The following is a 22,281-nucleotide window of genomic DNA, read 5'->3' on the forward strand; positions in this document are numbered from 1 at the left end:
TTCTGACGCCTTCTTTTGATATAATTAGATGTGGTATTCATATTGGTATTATCCTCGACGACACAAAGGTTCATGCCCAAGCACCCATATTTTAATGGTTTATAGTCGGGATATTTTCTTGAGTTGGGATTTGCATCTCCCAGGTATGTAAATTATTTGACCTTTACTTCGTATTATTTACTCGCTATTATCAAGAATTACTCATGCAATATGCTGTTTTGAAAATTCTGCATAATTTTTGTGTGGTAAATAAGAGAAAATAATATCTTTGAAAGAATTACTTGTATACTTGGATGTTTAGTCCGATGTCTATTTTAAAAAGGCATAAGCTGAATATCTTTTTGAACAATCAGGTGAGGCTAGTTTCCCTCTTATTTTTAGTACAACAGGGCTGCCATAAATCATCATCATGTTTTGTCTGTCGAAAATAAAGTGTAGTTGGACTTGAGACTAAGTGAAAACTCCCAAGTTATCAAAGTAAATACAAGAACCAAAAAACCTCGTATGAAGGAAAATAATCAAGGAGTACTAGCTATCTAAAATTTACAATAAAGACGCAGTACAGACGAGATGAGATCAAACTCAGATTTGTCAGCTCAGATGCAGCTATGGGAGATGTCACCCTTGTACTTGTTTGCTTATGTATAGATAAGATATACAATCCTAGTACCTGGCATCTGTCAGTGTCTAGCTACTACTGTTCATAACGAAATGTCATAGTACATCCACAACCCAACCCACAGAAAATTTGACACGTGCTTGTACATCCAAATATCCAATCTAAATAGTGGCTGAATCTGATGTAACCTTTTCAAAGTTTGCTCTGACGTCTATAGTGTACCTGAGCAACTTGTTATTTTCGATGCATATGGGAGAAGATTCCTCGAAAGTATTCTAGTAACAAGAGAGAATCTCTATACCTTGGAGCCAGTATATTCGGATGCGGTGTGATCTTGTTGCCTGTTGTACTCGGTAGTACTCAAATTATTCAGGTTTAGTAGTGTTACATTGAAGCTTACAGAATTTAGGGCCTGTTTGGTTCAAATACTAAGTATGGCAATGTTTGTCATTTTTATTTCAAATACATACCTAAACTTAATCCATTCTTTCTGGGCAAGCCAGTTCAGTTCCTTTCTGATAGCAAGTGATCGGTAAAGATCAAATCTGTTTATCAAAGTGCTTCTCTAATTGCTCAATACATCTCTTTTCAACTGAGGAACAATCCAATCTCATTTCGTTCCCCTCGGCTATATATTCATACGCATTTCTAACTGTTCTTTTGAAATGGCCAAAATTGGTGCCACACTTGATATAATTTTGTCACACTTTTCCGAAGTCAATGGCACATAGGACCTATATTTGAATGGTCAAACTTGCTTACCTTGTTGTGGCAAAGTGTGGCAACCTTACTGTGTACCAACCAAACCTGTGTTTTGGAACTTAAGATATTTGATGCATGTGGGGGTGGTCGCAATCATAGTAGCCTGGTTTGCGGTGCGATGGTCTATTCCCTAATCCAGGGTCGATCGGCAGTGGTGAGTTCATGGAGGTTTACCAGGCAATCTAATCCATGAAAGATTTCGGAATCCGTTCATCTAACGTCCGATCATCAAGCTGTTGCATGACCCTCTCCCGCCACTGCGAGTTCGTCGACTAGAAGGTCTCATGATGCCCTGCCCTACTCCGATCAACTATAGTTGCTTTCACCGTCGTTGGCCATGCATGGCTTGCTTGCCTTGGTAGTAGGGATTAGGGACGACATGTCTTCAGGAGAGAACATCGGCCCAATGAAGGGCACTGGAGTTCTTGGAACCATGAGCTCCGGCACACCGCGTGGGAGATTATAAAATGAAGCCATGTTTTGTTGGAGCTTTAGGGGAAGACGTCTGGGAAAGTTTCAAGTAATGATTCCCGTGAAGATAATTGGAATGAGGAGATTGCCATCTTAGTGGGTTGTGCTAGATCTGTAAATGTGAAGTTTATGGCTTTTTTCCCTCTAAGCGGTATTAGGAAAGAATCCCAAGAAAATAATTTTCTTTTGAAGTAAAATAGTGGGATATTTCCCTCCATGTCATGTTTCGTTACGGGTCATCGACCCAAAATTATCGGGATGGGGATCGCGATCCATGTCCCAATATGACGTCAAAGAGGTACGCCCTGCGTCACACCTCGTCCCGGAGGTGTGGTGACCCACGACTCCGTTCCTCGGCTCGTGTTCTCGGACAACACTGTTTCCTGACAACTATATATGGTCGCAACACACAATGCAATGACATTAGTTGTATCTAAAACATGCCAACTAGGCAAACATGTACTACCAATTGTTGACGAAAAAGAGATATGTTGTATTTTAACCTTAGACACGACTCGTATCATCGAACTAGAGTCAAATTATACCCTTTTTATCTCATAGAAGATTTTGGATTATAACTCATTTAGCTATAATAAGAATTCACGGCACCATTTCCATAATATAAGAAGTAAAATCTGTCCAAACTCAACCTTTGTCAAGTTTGACTAAGTTTCTATTATTATTATTTTACAACATTACAGTAACGAATACTCACTCATGTTTTTACTCTGCAAATTAGACCTCGTGAGGACAAGCCTGTAGCCAATAATTAATTAGTCTATTAGTATGTAATTTATGTGACATAAAATTGATATCATTAGATTCTTATTCGTAAGTATCTTTATGTTTATGATTTTGTATCACAAAAGTCACATATTAATAATGTAATTGTTGGTCAAAGGTTTGTCCTAACAAGACCTAATAATATTCGGAGTTAAAAAACTGGGAGATTAATACATTATGAAGAACCTATTTCATGGCTTAATATGCGGCGTTATATTTTGGAATGGAGAGAGTACAAGCTACAAGAAGAGTTGTATATCTGCATATATCAATTGTTCATATGACCTGGCTTAAGATATGATCCATCGGACTGCCATAAGCTGCAGAAATCACGCTTGTTTTTATAAGAGGGTATTTGGACTAAATGTTCCCATTTCTTTGTGAGCAATTAATTTTTTTTAAATCAACTTGTTGTGCTCCGAAACATCCAGACAGACGTTACTGTCCGTAGGCAGGGAGTTTGTTGACAATAACCCATTCTCAGGGGTATGATTGTAAGTTTTAAATTACCAAGAGACATTGCTGTACTGCGCCCACTCTACCCGCCATCGCGCACTGCCCAGGACGAGGCTCCAAGCCCCCCGGGAGGCCGGACAGCAAGGCCCCACACACCTGTGACCGACCACTCACACCTAGCCACGTAAAGGGTTGGGGCTCGTGGGCCCACCGTCAGCACGGCCAATCAAGGTTCGACAACGCCGTTACTAATCTCTCCGACACGGCCCGCTGTTTACGATTACCACTGCCGAGGGTCACCTCGAGAACGAGACGCAGAGAAAATAGGAGAAAAAGGCGATTATGCCTTTTCGTTTCTATATATTTCTAGGTGATTTTTCTTGCCCTCACACTAGTGCCTTTTCTTTTTACTTTTCCCGGCCGGATTCTTTACTGGAAAGAGGGAAGACGAGGGCGTACGCATGCCACCTTTCGCGGCCGTGGGGGGTTGAAAATGGCTGCTCCTATTGGATGATGGGAAAAGGCACCACAAGATAACGTCTTGGGGCCTACCGCCGGCGACCACATCGCATCGGGGCATGCCTTCGGTACCACACGCACTGCTGGCTGCTAGTAGTCACTAAGCAGTGCATTAAGGTAACCCCTCTCTCTCTCTCTCTCTCTCTCTCTCTCTCTCTCATTAATGTTTTATGTAAAAATGATGAAAGCGAATTTATGTCCTTTTCAGGATGTAACATCAGCTCATTAATTAAGGTAATATCCTAGAGTTTATGAAAGAGCAATTTTCTAAGCCTTCTTTAACCATGTCCTTTAATAGTATAAATCGTAATCAAACTGGTCAGTAGTGACTAAGACTAAACATGGGATGGACTAAGAGCAGTGGTAGATCTTGAAAGTGCTCTTTTGACTTGCTACACTCAACTACCTTTTATTTTTGTCCAATTGGATTTCTGATCTTTAGGTGTCCTTGAAGATTCACATGGCCCCGTGCCATCTCCAGCGAGACAATTTATTTAGGGCCGGTGGCAGTTTGAGTGGACGATCCAGAAGGCCAAAGAGCCTTGATGTTGGCACTTGAAATTTTTCTGATACACCAAATTAGATCAATGTGGTCATGTTTGTATTGGTTTTCGCCTGGTTTTTGTTGAGTTAACTGACAATTTTCTTCTTAATTAATGCATGAGGTCCATTTCAAAGAATAATAATTAGGTCAACATCCCTGAAAATTTGACTTAAATCCAATATATTCTTTACTTAATTGTTTGTGTACAAATCCTGCTTATAAAGAAAAGAGAATGCACATGTTAACTCGGGAGGTGGCCGTGTTTTTCTTTTTTATCTGTTTTTCATGAGTTTCCTTTTTTATATCTTTGCCAATGATGGCCACTGAAGTTTGTGTCTCTAGTCGCCGGGATTTATAGAAGAGGGAGTATTTGTCAATTTGAAGAGGGATGGGGTGAGAAGTGACCTTCTTGCTTCCTTTAAATCTCGTTGTGAGGGTACACAGTGAAGGCTATACCTTTCTTCATATTTATGCTCTCGTTTTTTATTCAAGTTCTTAGATTTTTATGAATGGTTTCTTGTACATGATGTGGAGCCATGCATTAATATGTACTCCCTATGTAAACTAATATAAGAGCGTTTAGATGACTATTTTAGTAATCTAAATGCTCTTATATTTTTTTACGGAGGGAGTATTAGAGAGGGATTGTGACGAGTAATGGCATAAGCGTATAGTTAATTAAGTCAACATCAGCCCATGAACTATGTGACAAGGGTATATGTTGAATATTGAATATCCAAGCACTCAAGACATGCAAAGAGAATATGCGGCGTATTTCTTTGATCTTTGAGCACAACTGAACAGTATAGTTGCATTGCATCACCTTTCAGCTGTCTATGTGGTTTGCTAGCATTATTGGTATTCTTGCTCAATCCATTATGAATTATCTCCGCCTCTGTTATGTATTATTGCCATTGTGTTGATAGCTGATTAGTCTGCTTGATATCTCCTTACACATTTGATGTAGGACGGTCGATGCCGGCAGTTTCTTCTATGTAATATATATACAAAACAGGTAGGGGGCTGCAAAAGCCATAGACAACGGAGGGACTATCATGGATGGTTTCATGGATGCTGGACAGTTGCAGATAACTCACCTATCCTTTTATTCTATGGTATACACGATAGCCAGCGAGGATATCATGAGATCAAACCAGATACTCTTGGCCGTGTGAATTGGCTGGCGGAGAGTAGCTTGATCTATCCAGATTTAATTCCCAAGAGACAAAAAAGGAAAGAAAAAAGAAACAATGGTCATTAAAAAAAGAAAAGTAAAATGGACTGAAGACATAAAATTATAAAGCCTCGTTTGAGATACTACCTATAGTTCTGACGTACTACGAACAGTGCTAGGTTTAATTCGTTTTCGGTGGGATATTTGTACTATGTACGACTGCCAAAAGAATATAATATTATGGACAGTTAAGTAAAGATGCATACTGTAGTGTCAACTGTTGCTGATTGGAACTACTACTTGGCAGCCGCAGCATGGGTACTACTCCTCCCGGTACTACTTAAAACCATGGGAGGGCTCAGCACTGGAGGTACGACCATCTATCCCATCCATCTCCTCTGCTCCAAAACCAACGCCAAGAGCCCTTTCTCTCACCACCTCTCCTTTCAATTCCAGTACGGCGGTCGCTCACCGGATCCAAGAAGAAAAAACCTCTCCCATTTCCTGTTGTGTTTCGAGGTTTTATTTGGGTTTCCTTTCGGATCTTTGGGTTGTTTAATTGCTGCTTTTGTGTCGGAAGTTGTTCTTCGGTTGTGCAATCTGTGAAGTAATGTTAGCTCCTGGTGTGGAGAGGCCCTCGAGAGATTGACAGAAGAGAGTGAGCACACGGCGTGATGCCGGCATAACATGTATGCCGTCTTCGCCGCGTGCTCACTCCTCTTTCTGTCAGCCTCTTTCTCTCAGGAGTTTACGTTACATTCAGATCCACTGGTGGGTATGTAGAATTAATTCGATTCAATTTCAATTTAATAGTTCATAATTTCCACACAAAAAAGAAGGTCAAACCCTGCTTATGAGAGGAACTCAGCCACAAAAGAAAGACAGAACATCGCATGCGGCATGTACTCTGGCTTTTCTCCGACTTTACCATGCCACTTCCTTATCTCTTTAGATGTGTGCGCACGGAAAAAAAATTGCTCTGTTGTTTTGATCTTTTCAGTCAAGTTGCTCCTGGGAACTACTACCGAGGAGAGTGATACGGATGCTAGTGGTAATTGTAAGGAGTGGCAGCTGTAGGCTTGTAGTACTGGAATAAATGATTGGATCTGTTACTTGTTTTTTTCATCCTCAAATTGTTTTATCTTCTCCCTTTGCAGTTGTACTCGCCTTGGGAGCTGAATCATGAAGATGCTGCCGGTACACTGCAACATGCACCCTCTCTCTTTCTCACCCTAACTACCCCCTTCTTCTTTCCTGTTGCCTTGTTTTCAATGGAAGCAGGTTTTAGCCATGGTGGTGGGGCTTCATCAAGTTCTTGTTGGGGTAAAAATGGAGCATGGAGTAAGCTAAGAGATGAGCCATATTTGGCAAGGAAGGTGGCCTCACTTTGCTTTTGCCAGATCTAGTTTGCATCTTAGGTTAGGCCTCTTGTCTTTCTCTCACTTTGGCCTTTGGTCTCTCTCTCTCTCTCTCCTTCCTGTTCCTCATACACGCTGTAAAAGGGTGCACTGTAACTCCTGCTGTTGCAGTTTTACTTATGGGGGCTTGCTTATGTCTGTTTGCTTTAGTTTTCTTTTTATCTGTTCAAGTTCTTGTTTTATTTTTTATGATGAGAGCTCCTTGGTTATATTTTGGTTTGCACCTTGTTTGTGATCTTCACTGCTACTCACTGGTGATTCTTCTTCCATTATTCTTTTTTCCAGGATAAGAGCATCATGTTAATAGCGAACGTAACAGCTGCACCATCAATTTGGACAAGGTACCACTCCCATGGTTTCTTTAGCCCCCTTTTTGTTGGTTATACTATCTGGTGCCTCCTTCTGATGGTGCGAATTGCAGCTGCTTTTGGTGTCATTAAGATGTGTTATTGGTTGCATCTGAATACAATTTAGTTTTTCTTGCTTTGACCTACATGTGATTTGGTCTATGAGTGAGAAGTTGATAAAAATAAGTCCAGATGATTAATATGTGTGCTTGGTTAACTGAAGCTGTTCTTCAGTTCTAGAAAAAAAATAAGTCCATCTTGCTTGTTGTTGAACACAGACTTGCCAAGAAGAATCTGAAACGCGTCTAGTAACCTACCTAAGCACAGCCATATCAATTTGTGTGGAGAAAGAAGTGACACGTAGTAAAATCTAATCTCTTGAATGATCTGGTTGATGTGATTCAAGGTGATGCACGCTTTAGACAAGTTAATTGCTATTCTAGCTAACATATATATGCATAGACCCATTTTCCAAGCGATGGTAAATCATTAAATTGTCAACATCCTCGTGCTAAGTTTGTTTGTGGTGGCAGTTTTTTCTAGCTATCTACGTGTTAGTTTCTGTGGTTCAATAAAAAAATAGTTATTTCTGTGGATCCATTGTGTTGATGTGATGTATTATTTCTCATTCGTTCATTTCACTATGAAAGTTCTTATTATTTTATCTTTTTAGCTACCTTAATCATAAGCGCATTAGTTTTTAGCTACCTTGTTACTTCATGTTGGCCATATTTCTATCTAATTCAGATTCACCTTGTTTTTCACAAATTTCAACCAGCATATGTTTGCTTTCATCATCCCTTTCCCCTAGATGTCCTCGTATAAAAGCATAGGATAACATGACATATGTGGAAAGCATATGTGCGACGTGTCCAAGTTAACAAAATTTGTGCAAATTATGGCAGATTCAACTGTGGTTGGATTAAGTAATCTGGTTTACTAATCTGAGTATCTTAGTTATCATGCTAGATTCGCCTTGAAAATTGTCACCCAATTTCATGCGGCGAGATACATATCGTAGCGTTTATTTTAGTTGCTTCAAAAATAGTAATTCTAAATCGGTTTGTCTTATTTCATCTTTGATCTACCTTTTTTGAATGCTTCTTGAAGGAAAGAGATGTAAAGGGAGAACTTTTAGACATTGAACCGTAGTCATCCTTAGAGTCTTACTGTCAAATTGTGTTTATAATTCGACTTGTAGATAACTGTGCATGCTTTCGAATTATATATAAAAGGTGATTTTCGGTATAACATCCATTTTAAGTTATGGAACCACCGAAATTCAGTTGAAGCTTCTTTAAAGTACATATTATTTACTATTGAGCTGACTCGTAGTTTATATCTTGGAAATCAGAAGTAGGTAACGAAGATTATCATGATAGTAATTTAATCAGGAAGTATTTGCTAATATGTCGCATACATGTTTGAAGAAATTATCTGCATTTTGAGTTTGAATGATTGCTCTGATGTGTTGTCACTGTGCTATATAGCTAGTTCGGAAAATGTTTAACAATAATAGAGATAGACAATTGTTGTTTCAAAAGCCACCACAATATTGATGCCTGAATCGCAGGGTCTAGCAAATCTCACATCGATTGATGGGCATTGTCTTAAAAAACTGTTTGTTTTGCAATCTTATTCATAACTACATAACTTGTGAATCTTATATAGTTAGTGGCATTTTCCCTTATTGAGTTCATTCTCTTTATAGAACATTCTTGAGAATGTGTATATGACTAACCAAACAATACTGTTCTCTCACCTTTAAATGATACTCCCTCCATATCAAAATATAAGTCGTTTTTTGACACAGTTATAGTGTCAAAAAACGTCTTATATTTTGATAGAGGGAGTACTTAATTAAAAATGAAATCTTGTCACTCTCTCTGGTACTTAATTAAAACCAGACAATACTGTTCTCTCACCTTTAAATCTATGTGTTGTTCAAAATATGCCTTATAAAAAGGGCATACATTTAGAGAGGTGTGTATAATTGTACATACAGAAAGAGAATATACGCTTGTTCAACTATTGTAACTAACCTTACATAAGCCATCCAACATGGGAAATGCATGTCGTTGCACTCATGTTCTCTTCCATTGTGTTTACGAATAAATATTTTCGTTTTCTGTACAGTATTTTCTTATTTTTAAACAAAGGCAGAAGTTTGCCATATTTCACTGATTAAGGAGAAGAAAAATAAAGTTATGTACAAACAAGGCTGTAGCAGAAGAGCTGGACTACTCTCCCAGCCTTCTATGAATTGGGCATAGTACGCAGAGGATGTGTAGCAGGAGTTTTCCGTAAGCTTCCAATGTCCTCACCTTTGTTTGTAGCTCAACAGGGAGAAATTCTCTCCCAAAGGGTGAAGAACTCATAGATGTGGAATATTCACCTAATTCAAGTTTAGGGAGTATTAGTTCAAATGGATAGATAAGAGGCAATAACTGTGAGAAACTAAATATCTATTATGTTAAGGAAAATAGGGTCATCCTACTATAATTACAAGAGAGTAAGTAAACAACATGTAATACTAGACGACACGCTACGTGTTTGCCGTTGAATTGGATATATAGTTTCCAAATATTGTGCAGAATACCTTACGTTTTAAACTAGTTGAGAAAATTTTGCATCAGAAAAAAAGATAATTTTAGCATGTAAAGTTGTGCACGTCACTAATAAATGCAATGTGATTTAAAATTCACTTAGAATGCACTAATGCATGTTCGTGGTAGAGGATTCTCATGCATAGATCATATGGATGCTAGTGGATCAAGCTCGTAAATCTAACGGCTACAACAACTTTAATGATGTGGGATGTGGAAGCATGCATGATGAGATAGTTAGAAATAGTGAGGATCACTCTGTTAGGTATATACTCCCAAAATGAGTGTCTTGACCTTAGTACAACTTTGTACTAACTTTAGTATGAAGTTGAAACACTTATTTTTGGACGAAGGAAGTATATGATTAGGGGTATTCATTCCTTTGTTGGAATACCAAAACCAGGCAGATATGCTGTAGTTCGAATTTCCTCTTTGCCAGTGATAAGGCTAGCTTTCATAGGTTGGTGAAAACCGTATTTGAACACCCTGGTAATTGTAAACACATGAATGAATAAGATAATAAAAAAAGATACACAAAGCTCATTTAATTTGTAGTGGAATATTATTAACGAATATCCATTTCTAAGCCCAGGCTTATCTGCATCCAGTGAAGAGAAAATTCACAAAAAATAAAAAAAAAATGTAACAAGCTAAGTCACATGGGGAATGAAAGGGAAAACAAAAAAAGCTTGCACCGGGGCGGCTTTACATCAGTAAATAAAGTTCTTATAATGAACCTTACATGTAACTTTACCATGCATACACTCAGTGGCAAGATGGCTCCCTGGAACCCCTATTGCAGCTAATTATATGTCAATGTACTATCTCTAAAGCATTCCGGCCCATAGAAGAAATCTAATATAGTTTGCAGCAAATAGCAAATAGTTTTAGCTACTTTGTTTGAATTTTATACTCATATCTCTCCCTATGATTCTATTCAAGCATACTGTGTGTACAAGTTTTTTGAAGACGAACTAGCTAGTACTCCCTCTATTCCTAAATATAAGTCTTTTTAGACATTTCAAATGAAGTACAACATACGGATGTATGTAGACATTTTTAGAGTGTAGATTCACTCATTTTGCTCCGTATGTAGTCACTTGTTGGAATCTCTAGAAAGACTTATATTTGGGAACGGAGGAAGTAATAAAAGACCTGTGCATCATAATGCATCCACTCTCCAGCCATTTTCATGATATATGGTAGGTCGTAACTATGGTTAGAATAATTCCTCCATTTTTATTTAATCTTGGATTTACGTCGACTCTGTGTATGTGTATGGCTTCGTGTAAGCCATTAAAATCAACTCCTGGTCTGTTTTGTTCAATGCATATGTATTTGAAAACTACCAATTCTGGGTGGCAACTGGTGTAACTTATCAGGAAAATTCCAAACATATGTATGTAGTTTCATAGTATATCATGTAATCCAGGTTCCGAAAAAAAAATGTGTATCAACAGAAGCAGAAATAATAATAACGAGGTCCCTTTCGTATCAGATTTTCTTGGGGCCGGGGTGCAGATTCTTCAGTGTGCATTGCAGATCGAATATACACTAGAGGGTAATTAAACAATAAATCCATTTATGTTATATTCCTGGCCCATTACATCGTTTTACCGAGGTTGGGAGCATATCAGTAGCACCAAATTACGGCAGCAGCGCGACACATTATCCTCTCGTGCTCTTGATATTTCAGTCAAGCCACAGACAGCCTTTTTGTTGATTGTGTGGATCCTTAATAGCCTTTGTGACAACGGGACCTGGTGTGAACTGTTAAGCCATGGTCGACATGTTCAAAAAAATAATAAAATAAAAGGATCAGATCATCATGTTCCAATGCTGGCGGAAAGAAGGACATGACAGTACAATTGCCTTACCTGTCACACTTCATGAGGCATCACGCCTACTGTCGTAGCCTAGCTGCATGCTGCAGGTTTGTCCTGCCTCTAGGCGTGCGCTGTCGATCCCACCATGCATGCATATGGTGCCGCCGTGTCGTGCATGTATGCACTTGGGTTCATGATAATCCTGGCAGGGAAATACACTCGGCAGGAAGAGAGTATACACGTACTGAAAATGGTATTATTTCTTGTTTAAACGTGTTGAGATTTGATTTTATGCGTCAATACGACGAGTCCTTCACACACGGTTTGTACGGAGGCATAAATTATAATAACAGTATGCAAAACTCACCTTGCCTTTGCCTCGATTCATCAGGTTGGTGATGCCTGTGGTTGAGAAGGTTGATGTGGCCACTGTCTGGACGCCTTCTACTAGGAGTTGCTTGGCTGATGACACTACAACATGTTCTACAATTTTTTTTGACAAATGAGCAACTAATCACCCTGGATCTGGCAAGGCTGTTGATGGTGGCTAAATTTCATGTTTTGATCATTTTTCAAAACTTGATCGAGATCTGACCCTGCCTTGCAAAAAATTCGGGATCTGACCCTTTTCTTACCGCCAGAGTCCATGGCGTTAGGGGATAACAGCCTACCGCCAAGATCCCTGACGGTAGGGTTGCATACCTTACCAGAAAAATTTCATAAGTATGGAACACAGTGTGTGCTCGCACCTACCGTCGGGCACCTTGGCAGTAGGGTTGTACAGGCTACCGCCAGCCTGTTTGGCGGTAGGCGGTAGGCTGTTACACCCTACCCATGACGGTAGCAAAAGGGTCAGATCCCGAAATTTTTACAAATTGGAGTTATTAACTTTTGGAAAAGGGTCAAAACATGAAATTTTGCCGTTGATGGCCTCATGAAGGAGAAATCAGAGAACATTGGGTAGATGGTGTCGGTGGGTGACGAGGTTGATAAAGAAGTGCGCCAGACACCTAATTCTGAGGCTCTCTTTGCAAAAGAGCTCTATGACTTGCTTGCTAGTTTGGAAGTGGCTAGCCCTGGATTTGGCAAGGCGATTGCTTGCATCTTGATGGAGAAGGTTTCCACGAGCAAAATTGAGAAGGTGCAAAAGGCTCTTAGGAGCAAAGGCAAGAAGTGTGGCGTCATTGAAAAGGCGCCTGCCGCTGCTTAAACGAATGGTCTCGAGTGTCTTGGACCATCCCCATGGTTAGGCTTGTTTTCGTGGATTTGGTTGTGTCCGCTATTTTCAGTAGAGATGTTCTTATTGGTGGTTCCATTGCGTCGTAGAAGTGTGAGGGCTTGTTATTGTTGTTGTTTTTGTCGTTAGATATGTTTATTGGATCGGTCGTGCGGTCATGGTGTTTCATACTTTATGAGTAGTTCACGTGTGGTGTGCTTGTAACGGTTTTCGCACGGTTTTCGATAATTAACTGGGCAATTTTCTAGGATGAAACTTCTGCCTCTGTTTCAAAAAAGGTATAATTTTGGTCAAACTTCAAAAGATTTTGCGTATTTTGCAATATTTTTTTATAGTTGAAATTGTTAGCATAATTATAACTCATAATAACAAAACTCGTCCAACGAAAGTGCTAGTCTACTTCCACATGCAAAATACAGTACATAGCTTAATTAACGATATAATAACAAATTGCATGGCATCAATTTTCCATTCTTCATCCATTTGGAAGTTTTTTTTTAGAAGGAGGATCACCCCCAGCCTCTGCATCTGATAGATGCATGCGGCATCCATTTGGAAGGTATGGCTCGACCATTGTATCGCAGACCATAGTTGATTCTTCATCAGATAGGAAGCACTTGGTTCACTGAATGATTAATCTCTGTGTTGAATGAAACTGATTCCACAGGTATGCATACACAAGATACGAATGGGAGTCAGAGAAAGCGCATACACAAGATCATCACGAACAACAAGCAGAAGCTATGGCCAAAACAGTATAACCTCTACGAACGAGGCTTGAAAGAGGGCACGCATTGTATGCACTGTTGCCTAAGTTGATCGGTTTGTTGTACCCGCTGAGTCAGACAAGATGAACAACTAGATTCTGGGGGAAGGACATCGACCAGGGAAAATATTTGGCATGTACGTATCACTGAAGTTGCTCTGTAGCAGTGTGCTGTTCCAGGCAACAGTGCAGGCCAACACGTACGGCGCTCCTACACAAAGTTGGCAGCTACATACAAGAACTGGCCAGCAACATACTTATCACTTAATCGAATGAATTACAATTCCCTTGACGGCGAACTGCATTGTTACTTTGTGCAGAAGCCCATCAAAGTTTCGACATAAACATGGGCGCCGTTGAATTCTGAGGCAGCGAGCTCCCTCTACTAGCAGGCACCTGCAACGAAAAATTGATGACACGGTGAGGACCTCTATATGTGCTATATACATCTTCAGAAAGGGCGCATCAGGAAAGCGTGTTTGATCAAATTAGTAGCAGGTTAAATGCATCTTGCGGATTATGATGGCCTTTTCTCATTCTGCTAATGATACGAGTGTCAATGCTATCATGCATGTGCTTGTCTATTTTGATCATTCCTCCTTTCTGAAGAAACCTTTTTTTTTCTCGAGCTCCTCTAGAACTTGAGATGTTCGAAGTACGTACGATCGCCCTGTATGTTGAGATGGTTTTGTATGGTGCTATGGTTTGTACGTACCTTGGTGCCGGAAGCCTTGTGTATGAATCCCTTCTCTTGCAGAGATTTCACCGCTTCATAGAGGTATTCTTGCACAGGGGTGAACTTGATGCCCAGGTCCTTGAGAGGCTGGTTGGTGTACTTGTAACCCTTCTTTGGCGGATTCACCTCGTCCTTGCATCTGTACAGGTTAGTGAAGGATTAGACTGTCACTGTCCGAAGACGCCCACCTAATTAAGTCATTGTTTAGTGTGTTGAGAAGCTTTAAAAGTTGAGGGTGAAATCTCAACAGTCTGCTTTGTCTTTAAGGCGAAGCAAAGCCGTCGCTTTCGTTTTACGAAAGTTACAGGCAACTACCAACAACTTGTGGTCTATCAAGGGAACAATTGCAAGCAAGATTGTGTAAAAACATTAGCACATTCGTGGAAAGATTCTATCAACGGAGCGGAGCAATTGCAAGCAAGATTGTGTAAAAACATTAGCACATTCGTGGAAAGATCTATTCTTAATTCAGTACTACTCCCTCCGTTCGGAATTACTTGTCGCAGAAATGGATATATCTAGACGTAATTTAGTTCTAGATACATCCATTTTCGAGACAAGTAATTCCGAACGGAGGGAGTACGAACTAAGAATAGTACTCCCTCCGTAAACTAATATAAGAGCATTTAGAATACTAAAGTAGTGATCTAAACACTCTTATATTAGTTTACAGAGGGAGTACTCTACTTGCTATTTTAAGTTGGAAGAATTATCTATTATACTATCGATCATTTATTCCTGTTCTCATTTACGCATCTAACTGTTGGCTGAACAGGGAGTCCGAAGTTTGGAGCATTCCTTTGAAGAAGAATGCAGGACGGTATTGTACCTTGTGGGAATCGGGTACTCCGGGAAGAGCCCGGCGAGGATCCGGCAGAGCTCGCCGCGATGCAGCGTCCTCTCTGCGCAGACGTAGCGCCGTCCCCCGGCATTGGGCGCCTCGAGCACCCTGACGTGCGCCTCGGCGGCGTCCTTGACATGCACGTAGGCGTGCGACTCGTTGACGTACGCCTTGGCCTCGCCGGTGAGGTACTTGAGTATGTGCTTGGTGCTGGTGTTCATGCTCGGCTGCAGCAGCTCGCCGAGCGTCACCACCGGGATCACCACCGCCAGGTCCAGCCCCAGCGCCCGCGCCGCCTCCCACGCGCCCCGCTCCGCGATCGTCTTGGCGTAGCAGTACCAGTTCTGCCGTCATTCGTGCGCACGGGCGTCAATGGCGAAGATCGGGTGGATAAATTAGAGTTGGAGGCTGCAGGGTGCAGGTTCCGGACCTTGGTTTGTTTGCAGTAGTCGAGGTCGCTCCAGCACGACTCGTCGAGCGGCGCGTCCGGGTCGCGGTGGGGGTTCATGTACATGGTGCCGATGGTGGAGGACAGAACCACGCGCCGGACGCCGGCGTCGGCGGCCATCTCCACGACGTTGAGCGTCCCGGTGATCACCGGCTCGATGATCTCCTCCTGTCGAACGGCACAACCTCCGTCAGCTTTATTCCGGCGGAAATAGAGGAGGATATACTAATACTGAGCGGCCGCTACTCACGGGGGTGTCGTGCATCGGCGACGCGGTGTGGATGACGCCGTCGCATCCGTCGAAGGCGGCGCGGAGGCTGGCCCGGTCGAGCAGGTCGACCTGCACCATCGTCAGCCGCTCCGCCGCGCCGTCGAGCGCCCACAGGTGCGCGTTCTTGGGGCCATCTGCGCGCAAGAGCTGGTCAGCCCAATCCATTCCTGGAGCAGACTTGGCAGACCCGGCGCGCCCAAGAATCTTGGGTGGCAAAGGGACGCAACGAGAGACAGCGAGAGGAACCGTACCGGCGTGGCGGGAGGTGCCGCGGACGGCGTAGCCGCGGGCGAGGAGGAGCTTGACGATCCAGGAGCCAATGAAGCCGCCGGCGCCGGTGACGCAGACGACGACGGCCATGGCCACGCCTGAGCCAACAGATCAGTTAATGCTGAAAAGGCGGGGGGAGGAAGAAACCAAATCTTTGGCGCAGAGGATGGACGCACTAGGCAGGCAGAGGGCGAGCGGGGACACGATTATCAACCGGGGCCGCTGGCTGGTCTCTTATCACTCGGCAGAGCAGAGAGACCCCGCTGAAACGGCCGAGAAACCGAGCGGCAATTACCGTGAAAACTACCGCGGGCCGGTCATGTGAGAACCGCGACGCGCGGACCGGGACGGCGACGAGACCACCGCGGCCGTGTGAACTTCTCTCCGAGCACCGTGTGTGGAGTGCACTCCAAGCGCGGTGGGGGAAATAGTAAAGAAAACGACCTGGACCGAGCTCTCGTGACTGGGAACGTGTTCCTCCACCCCTTTTTGCTTTTGTTAAATCATCATGCCTCATGCGTTGCGTTGCGTTTACAGGACGCTTCCGGTGTCGATTAGTGCCGGTGACGGTGAGCATCTCCGGGCTTTGGGTGCGCCTCGTAACAATGGGACTCGTCGCCGTGTCTTTTTCTATGGTGCCAGTGTGCTGCTGCTGCTGCAGTTGCAAGGATCATGTGTGTCCCAAAGCGCTTCGCTTCGCTCAACACGTGAACGTTGGAGCTGGGATGAATGGGGACGGTTGCGGTTGTCCGGGAGCGAGTGGAGTAGGTGGATGGGAGGGGCGGACGGCGCCTGCTTCGCTTTCCCACCTGTGCCCCAACGAAAAAATATCTGTGGCGAACTAGGCTACACGTACGCCGGATACCGTTTGGCCTGCGCGCCAGATGCCGTTTTGCTAGCCTCCACGTACTTAACGTACGACGCGCCGAGCTGCGCGGGAAACATGACAGCGATAGTGCCGATGTTTCGCTTCGGAGAACACCCGTGTCTCTGTTGATCTTTTTCTGTGTGTGCGCGTATTTTGTATTCTTTTTAGAAACTTTCAATCTATTCATTCTTTTTTGCGGGTAATCTATTATTTTCAATCATGACGGTACAAACAACAACAGAGCCATGGACCACCTATCGACTACAAGCACTGAAGCGAGCCGAAGACGCACCACTGTCATTGCCCCTCCCTTGCCGAAGCCAGGCTGTAACATCCCAAAATTTAATTTTTGAAATGCTACATTAAATAAATAAAGACGGTTGTTTGTTTGTTTCTTATGTGGTTGATTGTGTGAAATTGAGTGAAATTTAAAACTTTTTGACAGTTGAATGAGAGAGAATGAAATGACTTTCCCAAACTTTCATCCTTACATTTTGATCCCAATGAATTCAAAATCAATTCAAACACAAAACCTTAGAGTGAAGATGACATGACTTCCTCCATTTGAAATGAAAAGGGTTTTTTGAAAAGATTTGAATTCCATCTGAAAATATTTCAAATTCAGAAAATTTATGCAATTCATTGATTTTCATGAGAGAAGATAAAATGACTTCTTCAAATTATATAAAATATGAGTTGGAAATTTAAAAGAATCAAATTGAAGGTCCCTTCGAAGGTATTTTGAAACCCACTTTCAATTTGGAGTTATTTGAATTTTCAATTTTCAAATTCTTTGAAAGTTACTCAAAATGAGAGAAGTAACACGACACTTCAAAATTTAGAGGCATTTGAATTATATTTTAACTAGGAAAAAAGAAAAGATTTAAAAGTGGTTTGAAATTCAAATTCAAAACCACTTAGGAGTTATATGGTTTTTAATCAAACTAATTTTCTCCAAAAGTAAAATATATGGAAATTAGGGTAAAATGATTCCCTACAACATAAAAATGGAGAAAAATAAATTTAAATTCATTTTGGCATTTTAAAATAATTATATTCGCATTTCAAATGCAACAGTGGCACTGTTTGACTTTTGAGATTTTGTGACTATTTTATTTGAACTTGAAAAATTGTTCATATTTTAGGATTTATTTTTCTAAAAATGTTGATATATTATATGCCTACATGGTATTTTATTTTATTAGTTTTCTTTTTTTCTTTTTTTGTTTAATTAAAAAAATCTTTTCGAACAGTGCCACGCCGAAGCCCAACACTGTTCTCTCTCTCTCTCTCCCTCACCAGCCCAACTGGCCGAATCGGCCCAGCGAGCCTGCGTCGCGCCCGAACTCCCTACACGTCGGCCACCCGCCCCCTCGCTCGCCTTCCTTTGCCGCTGACCCGTGAGACCCGCCTCATCTTCTTGCCCTCCCACATGCAACGCCATGCCTGAGCGCGTTCAACATGTCGTTGAATCCCGATCCTTAGGGATTCATATCCCCAAGATCAACCCGTCCTCCACGTTGTGTCCACTATAAAACCCTCGAATCCCTCGCTCGTTTGCCCCTCTTCGCAAGCCCATGCTCCGCCCTTCGTCGTCGCCACCGTCCCGCCACCCTCCGCCACTGCCAAAACCCTAACCTGCTAAATTCTGGCGCCGCAATCCTCTCCCCGATCCCCTGCTCCGCCCACACCCTCTCCACGACCTCGTGCACCTGTTGGGGAACGTAGTAATTTCAAAAAATTTCCTACGTACACGCAAGATCATGGTGATGGCATAGCAACGAGAGAGGAGAGTGTTGTCCACGTACCCTCGTAGACCGTAAGCGGAAGCGTTATGACAATGCGGTTGATGTAGTCGTACGTCTTCACGATCCGACCGATCCAAGCACCGAACGTACGGCACCTCCGAGTTCAGCACACGTTCAGCTCGATGACGATCCCCGGGCTCCGATCCAGCAAAGCTTCGGGGATGAGTTCCGTCAGCATGACGGCGTGGTGACGATGATGATGCTCTACCGGCGCAGGGCTTCGCCTAAACTCCGCGACGATATGACCAGGTGGAATATGGTGGAGGGGGGCACCGCACACGGCTAAGGAACGATCCGTAGATCAACTTGTGTGTCATGGGGTGCCCCCCTGCCCCCGTATATAAAGGAGCAAGGTGGAGGGGGCGGCCGGCCAAAGGAGGGCGCGCCAGGGAGGAGTCCTACTCCCACCGGGAGTAGGATTCCCTCCTTTCCTAGTCCAACTAGGAGACCTTCCATGTAGTAGGAGTAGGAGAGAAGGGAAGGGAAGAGAGAAGGGAAGGAAGGAGGGGGTGCGGCCCCTCCCCCTAGTCCAATTCGGACTAGGCCATGGGGGGGCGCGCGGCCTGCCCTAGGCAGCCCCTCTCTCTTTCCCGTATGGCCCAATAAGGCCCAATACTTCTCCCCGGCGAATTCCCGTAACTCTCCGGTACTCCGATAAATACCCGAATCACTCGGAACCTTTCCGAACTCCGAATATAGTCGTCCAATATATCGATCTTTACGTCTCGACCATTTCGAGACTCCTCGTCATGTCCCCGATCTCATCCGGGACTCCGAACTCCTTCGGTACATCAAAACTTATAAACTCATAATAAAACTGTCATCGTAACGTTAAGCGTGTGGACCCTACGGGTTCGAGAACTATGTAGACATGACCTAGAACTATTCTCGGTCAATAACCAATAGCGGAACCTGGATGCCCATATTGGTTCCTACATATTCTACGAAGATCTTTATCGGTCAAACCGCATAACAACATACGTTGTTCCCTTTGTCATCGGTATGTTACTTGCCCGCGATTTGATCGTCGGTATCCAATACCTAGTTCAATCTCGTTACCGGCAAGTCTCTTTACTCGTTCCGTGATGCATCATCCCGTAACCAACTCATTTGGTCACATTGCTTGCAAGGCTTATAATGATGTGCATTACCGAGAGGGCCCAAAGATACCTCTCCGACAATCGGAGTCAAAACCTAATCTCGAAATACGCCAACTCAACATGTACCTTCGGAGACACCTGTAGTACTCCTTTATAATCACCCAGTTACGTTGTGACGTTTGGTAGCACCCAAAGTGTTCCTCCGGTAAACGGGAGTTGCATAATCTCATAGTTACAGGAACATGTATAAGTCATGAAGAAAGCAATAGCAACATACTAAATGATCAAGTGCTAGGCTAACGGAATGGGTCATGTCAATCACATCATTCTCCTAATGATGTGATCCCGTTAATCAAATGACAATTCTTTTGTCCATGGTTAGGAAACATAACCATCTTTGATAAACGAGCTAGTCAAGTAGAGGCATACTAGTGACACTATGTTTGTCTATGTATTCACACATGTATTATGTTTCCGGTTAATATAATTCTAGCATGAATAATAAACATTTATCATGATATAAGGAAATAAATAATAACTTTATTATTGCCTATAGGGCATATTTCCTTCAGTCTCCCACTTGCACTAGAGTCAATAATCTAGTTCACATCGCTATGTGATTTAACACTAATATTCACATCTGCATGTGATTAATACCCATAGTTCACATCATCATGTGATCAACACCCAAAGGGTTTACTAGAGTCAATAATCTAGTTCACATCGCTATGTGATTAACACCCAAAAGAGTACTAAGGTATGATCATGTTTTGCTCGTGAGAGAAGCTTAGTCAACGGGTCTATCATATTCAGAGCCGTATGTATTTCGCAAATATTCTATGTCTTCAATGCTCTGCATGGAGCTACTCTAGCTTAATTGCTCCCACTTTCAGTATATATCCAGTTTGAGACTTAGAGTCATCTGGATTAGTGTAAAAGTTTGCACTGATGTAACTTTTACAACAAACTCTTTTATCACCTCCATAATCGAGAAACATCTCCTTAGTCCTTACTAAGGATATTCTTGACCGCTATCCAGTGATCTACTATTAGATCAAAATTGTATTCCTTTGCCAAACTCAGAGCAAGGTATACAATATGTCTGGTTCATAGCATAGCATACTTTATAGAACCTATGACTGAGGCATAGGGAATGACTTTTCATTCTCTTTCTATTTTCTGCCATGGTCGGGTCTTGAGTCTTACTCAACTTCACACCTTGCAACACAGGCAAGAACTCCTTCTTTGACTGTTCCATTTTGAACTATTTCAAAAATTTATCAAGGTATGTATTCATTGAAAAATCTTATCAAGTGTCTTGATCTATCTATATAGATCTTGATGCTCAATGTGTAAGCAGCTTTACCGAGGTCTTTCTTTTAAAGAACTCCTTTCAAACACTCCTTTATGCTTTGCAGAATAATTCTACATTATTTCCGATCAACAATATGTCATTCACATATACTTATCAGAAATGCTGTAGTGCTCCCACACACTTTCTTGTAAATACAGGCTTCACCGTAAGTCTGTACAAAACAATATGCTTTGATCAACTTATCAAAGCGTATATTCCAAGTCTGAGATGCTTGCATCAGTCCATAGATGGATTGCTGGAGCTTGCATATTTTGTTAGCACCTTTAGGATTGACAAAACCTTCTGGTTGCATCATATACAACTCTTCTTTAATAAATCCATTAAGGAATGCAGTTTTGACATCTATTTGCCAGATTTCATAAAATGTGGCAATTGCTAACATGATTCGGACGGACTTAAGCATCGATACAAGTGAGAAAATCTCATCGTATTCAACACCTTGAACTTGTCGAAAACCTTTTGCAACAAGTCGAGCTTTGTAGATAGTAACACTACTATCAGTGTCCGTCTTCCTCTTGAAGATCCATTTAATCTCAATGTCTCGCCGATCATTGGGCAAGTCAATCAAAGTCCATACTTTGTTTTCATACATGGATCTTATCTCAGATCTCATGGCCTCAAGCCATTTTGCGGAATCTGGGCTCACCATCGCTTCTTCATAGTTCGTAGGTTCGTCATGGTCTAGTAACATAACTTCCAGAACAGGATTACCGTACCACTCTGGTGCGGATCTTACTCTGTAAGACCTACGAGATTCTGTAGTAACTTAATCTGAAGTTTCATGATCATCATCATTAACTTCCTCACTAATTTGTGTAGTAGTCACAGGAACAGATTTCAGTGATGAACTACTTTCAAATAAGGGAGCAGGTACAGTTACCTCATCAAGTTCTACTTTCCTCCCACTCACTTCTTTCGAGAGAAACTCCTTCTCTAGAAAGGATCCATCTTAGCAATGAATGTTTTGCCTTCAGATCTGTGATAGAAGGTGTACCCAACAGTTTCCTTTGGGTATTCTATGAAGACGCACTTCTCC

At 42.2% G+C, this 22,281-nt stretch overlaps 2 protein-coding genes across 3 annotated transcripts; one reads left to right on the top strand and one right to left on the bottom strand.

The window, feature by feature from the left end:
* The first annotated feature begins 5,709 nt into the window (after nucleotides 1-5,709).
* LOC123136545 (uncharacterized) lies at nucleotides 5,710-14,242 on the top strand. The gene is made up of 5 exons (XM_044555948.1): nucleotides 5,710-5,847; nucleotides 6,486-6,704; nucleotides 7,032-7,087; nucleotides 13,253-13,321; nucleotides 13,430-14,242. Exons 2-5 carry the CDS (start codon nucleotides 6,600-6,602, stop codon nucleotides 13,521-13,523), a joined length of 324 nt encoding a protein of 107 aa, XP_044411883.1. The 5' UTR covers nucleotides 5,710-5,847; nucleotides 6,486-6,599; the 3' UTR covers nucleotides 13,524-14,242.
* Nucleotides 13,607-16,560, bottom strand: LOC123136544 (cinnamoyl-CoA reductase 1). Of its 2 annotated transcripts, none has more exons than XM_044555947.1 (7): nucleotides 16,390-16,560; nucleotides 16,076-16,192; nucleotides 15,804-15,958; nucleotides 15,536-15,721; nucleotides 15,094-15,449; nucleotides 14,244-14,403; nucleotides 13,607-13,924 (listed from the first exon to the last, which is right to left on the bottom strand). In XM_044555947.1, the coding sequence occupies exons 2-7, from the start codon at nucleotides 16,182-16,184 to the stop codon at nucleotides 13,856-13,858; spliced, it is 1,035 nt and encodes a 344-aa protein (XP_044411882.1). In that variant the 5' UTR covers nucleotides 16,185-16,192; nucleotides 16,390-16,560; the 3' UTR covers nucleotides 13,607-13,855. The 2 variants fall into 2 exon arrangements, with proteins under 2 accessions (XP_044411882.1, XP_044411881.1); XM_044555946.1 differs by having other exon boundaries at nucleotides 16,271-16,525.
* Nucleotides 16,561-22,281: the final 5,721 nt, after the last annotated feature.

Source organism: Triticum aestivum, chromosome 6B, assembly GCF_018294505.1.
Source record: "Triticum aestivum cultivar Chinese Spring chromosome 6B, IWGSC CS RefSeq v2.1, whole genome shotgun sequence".
Classification (NCBI taxonomy): Eukaryota; Viridiplantae; Streptophyta; class Magnoliopsida; order Poales; family Poaceae; genus Triticum; species Triticum aestivum.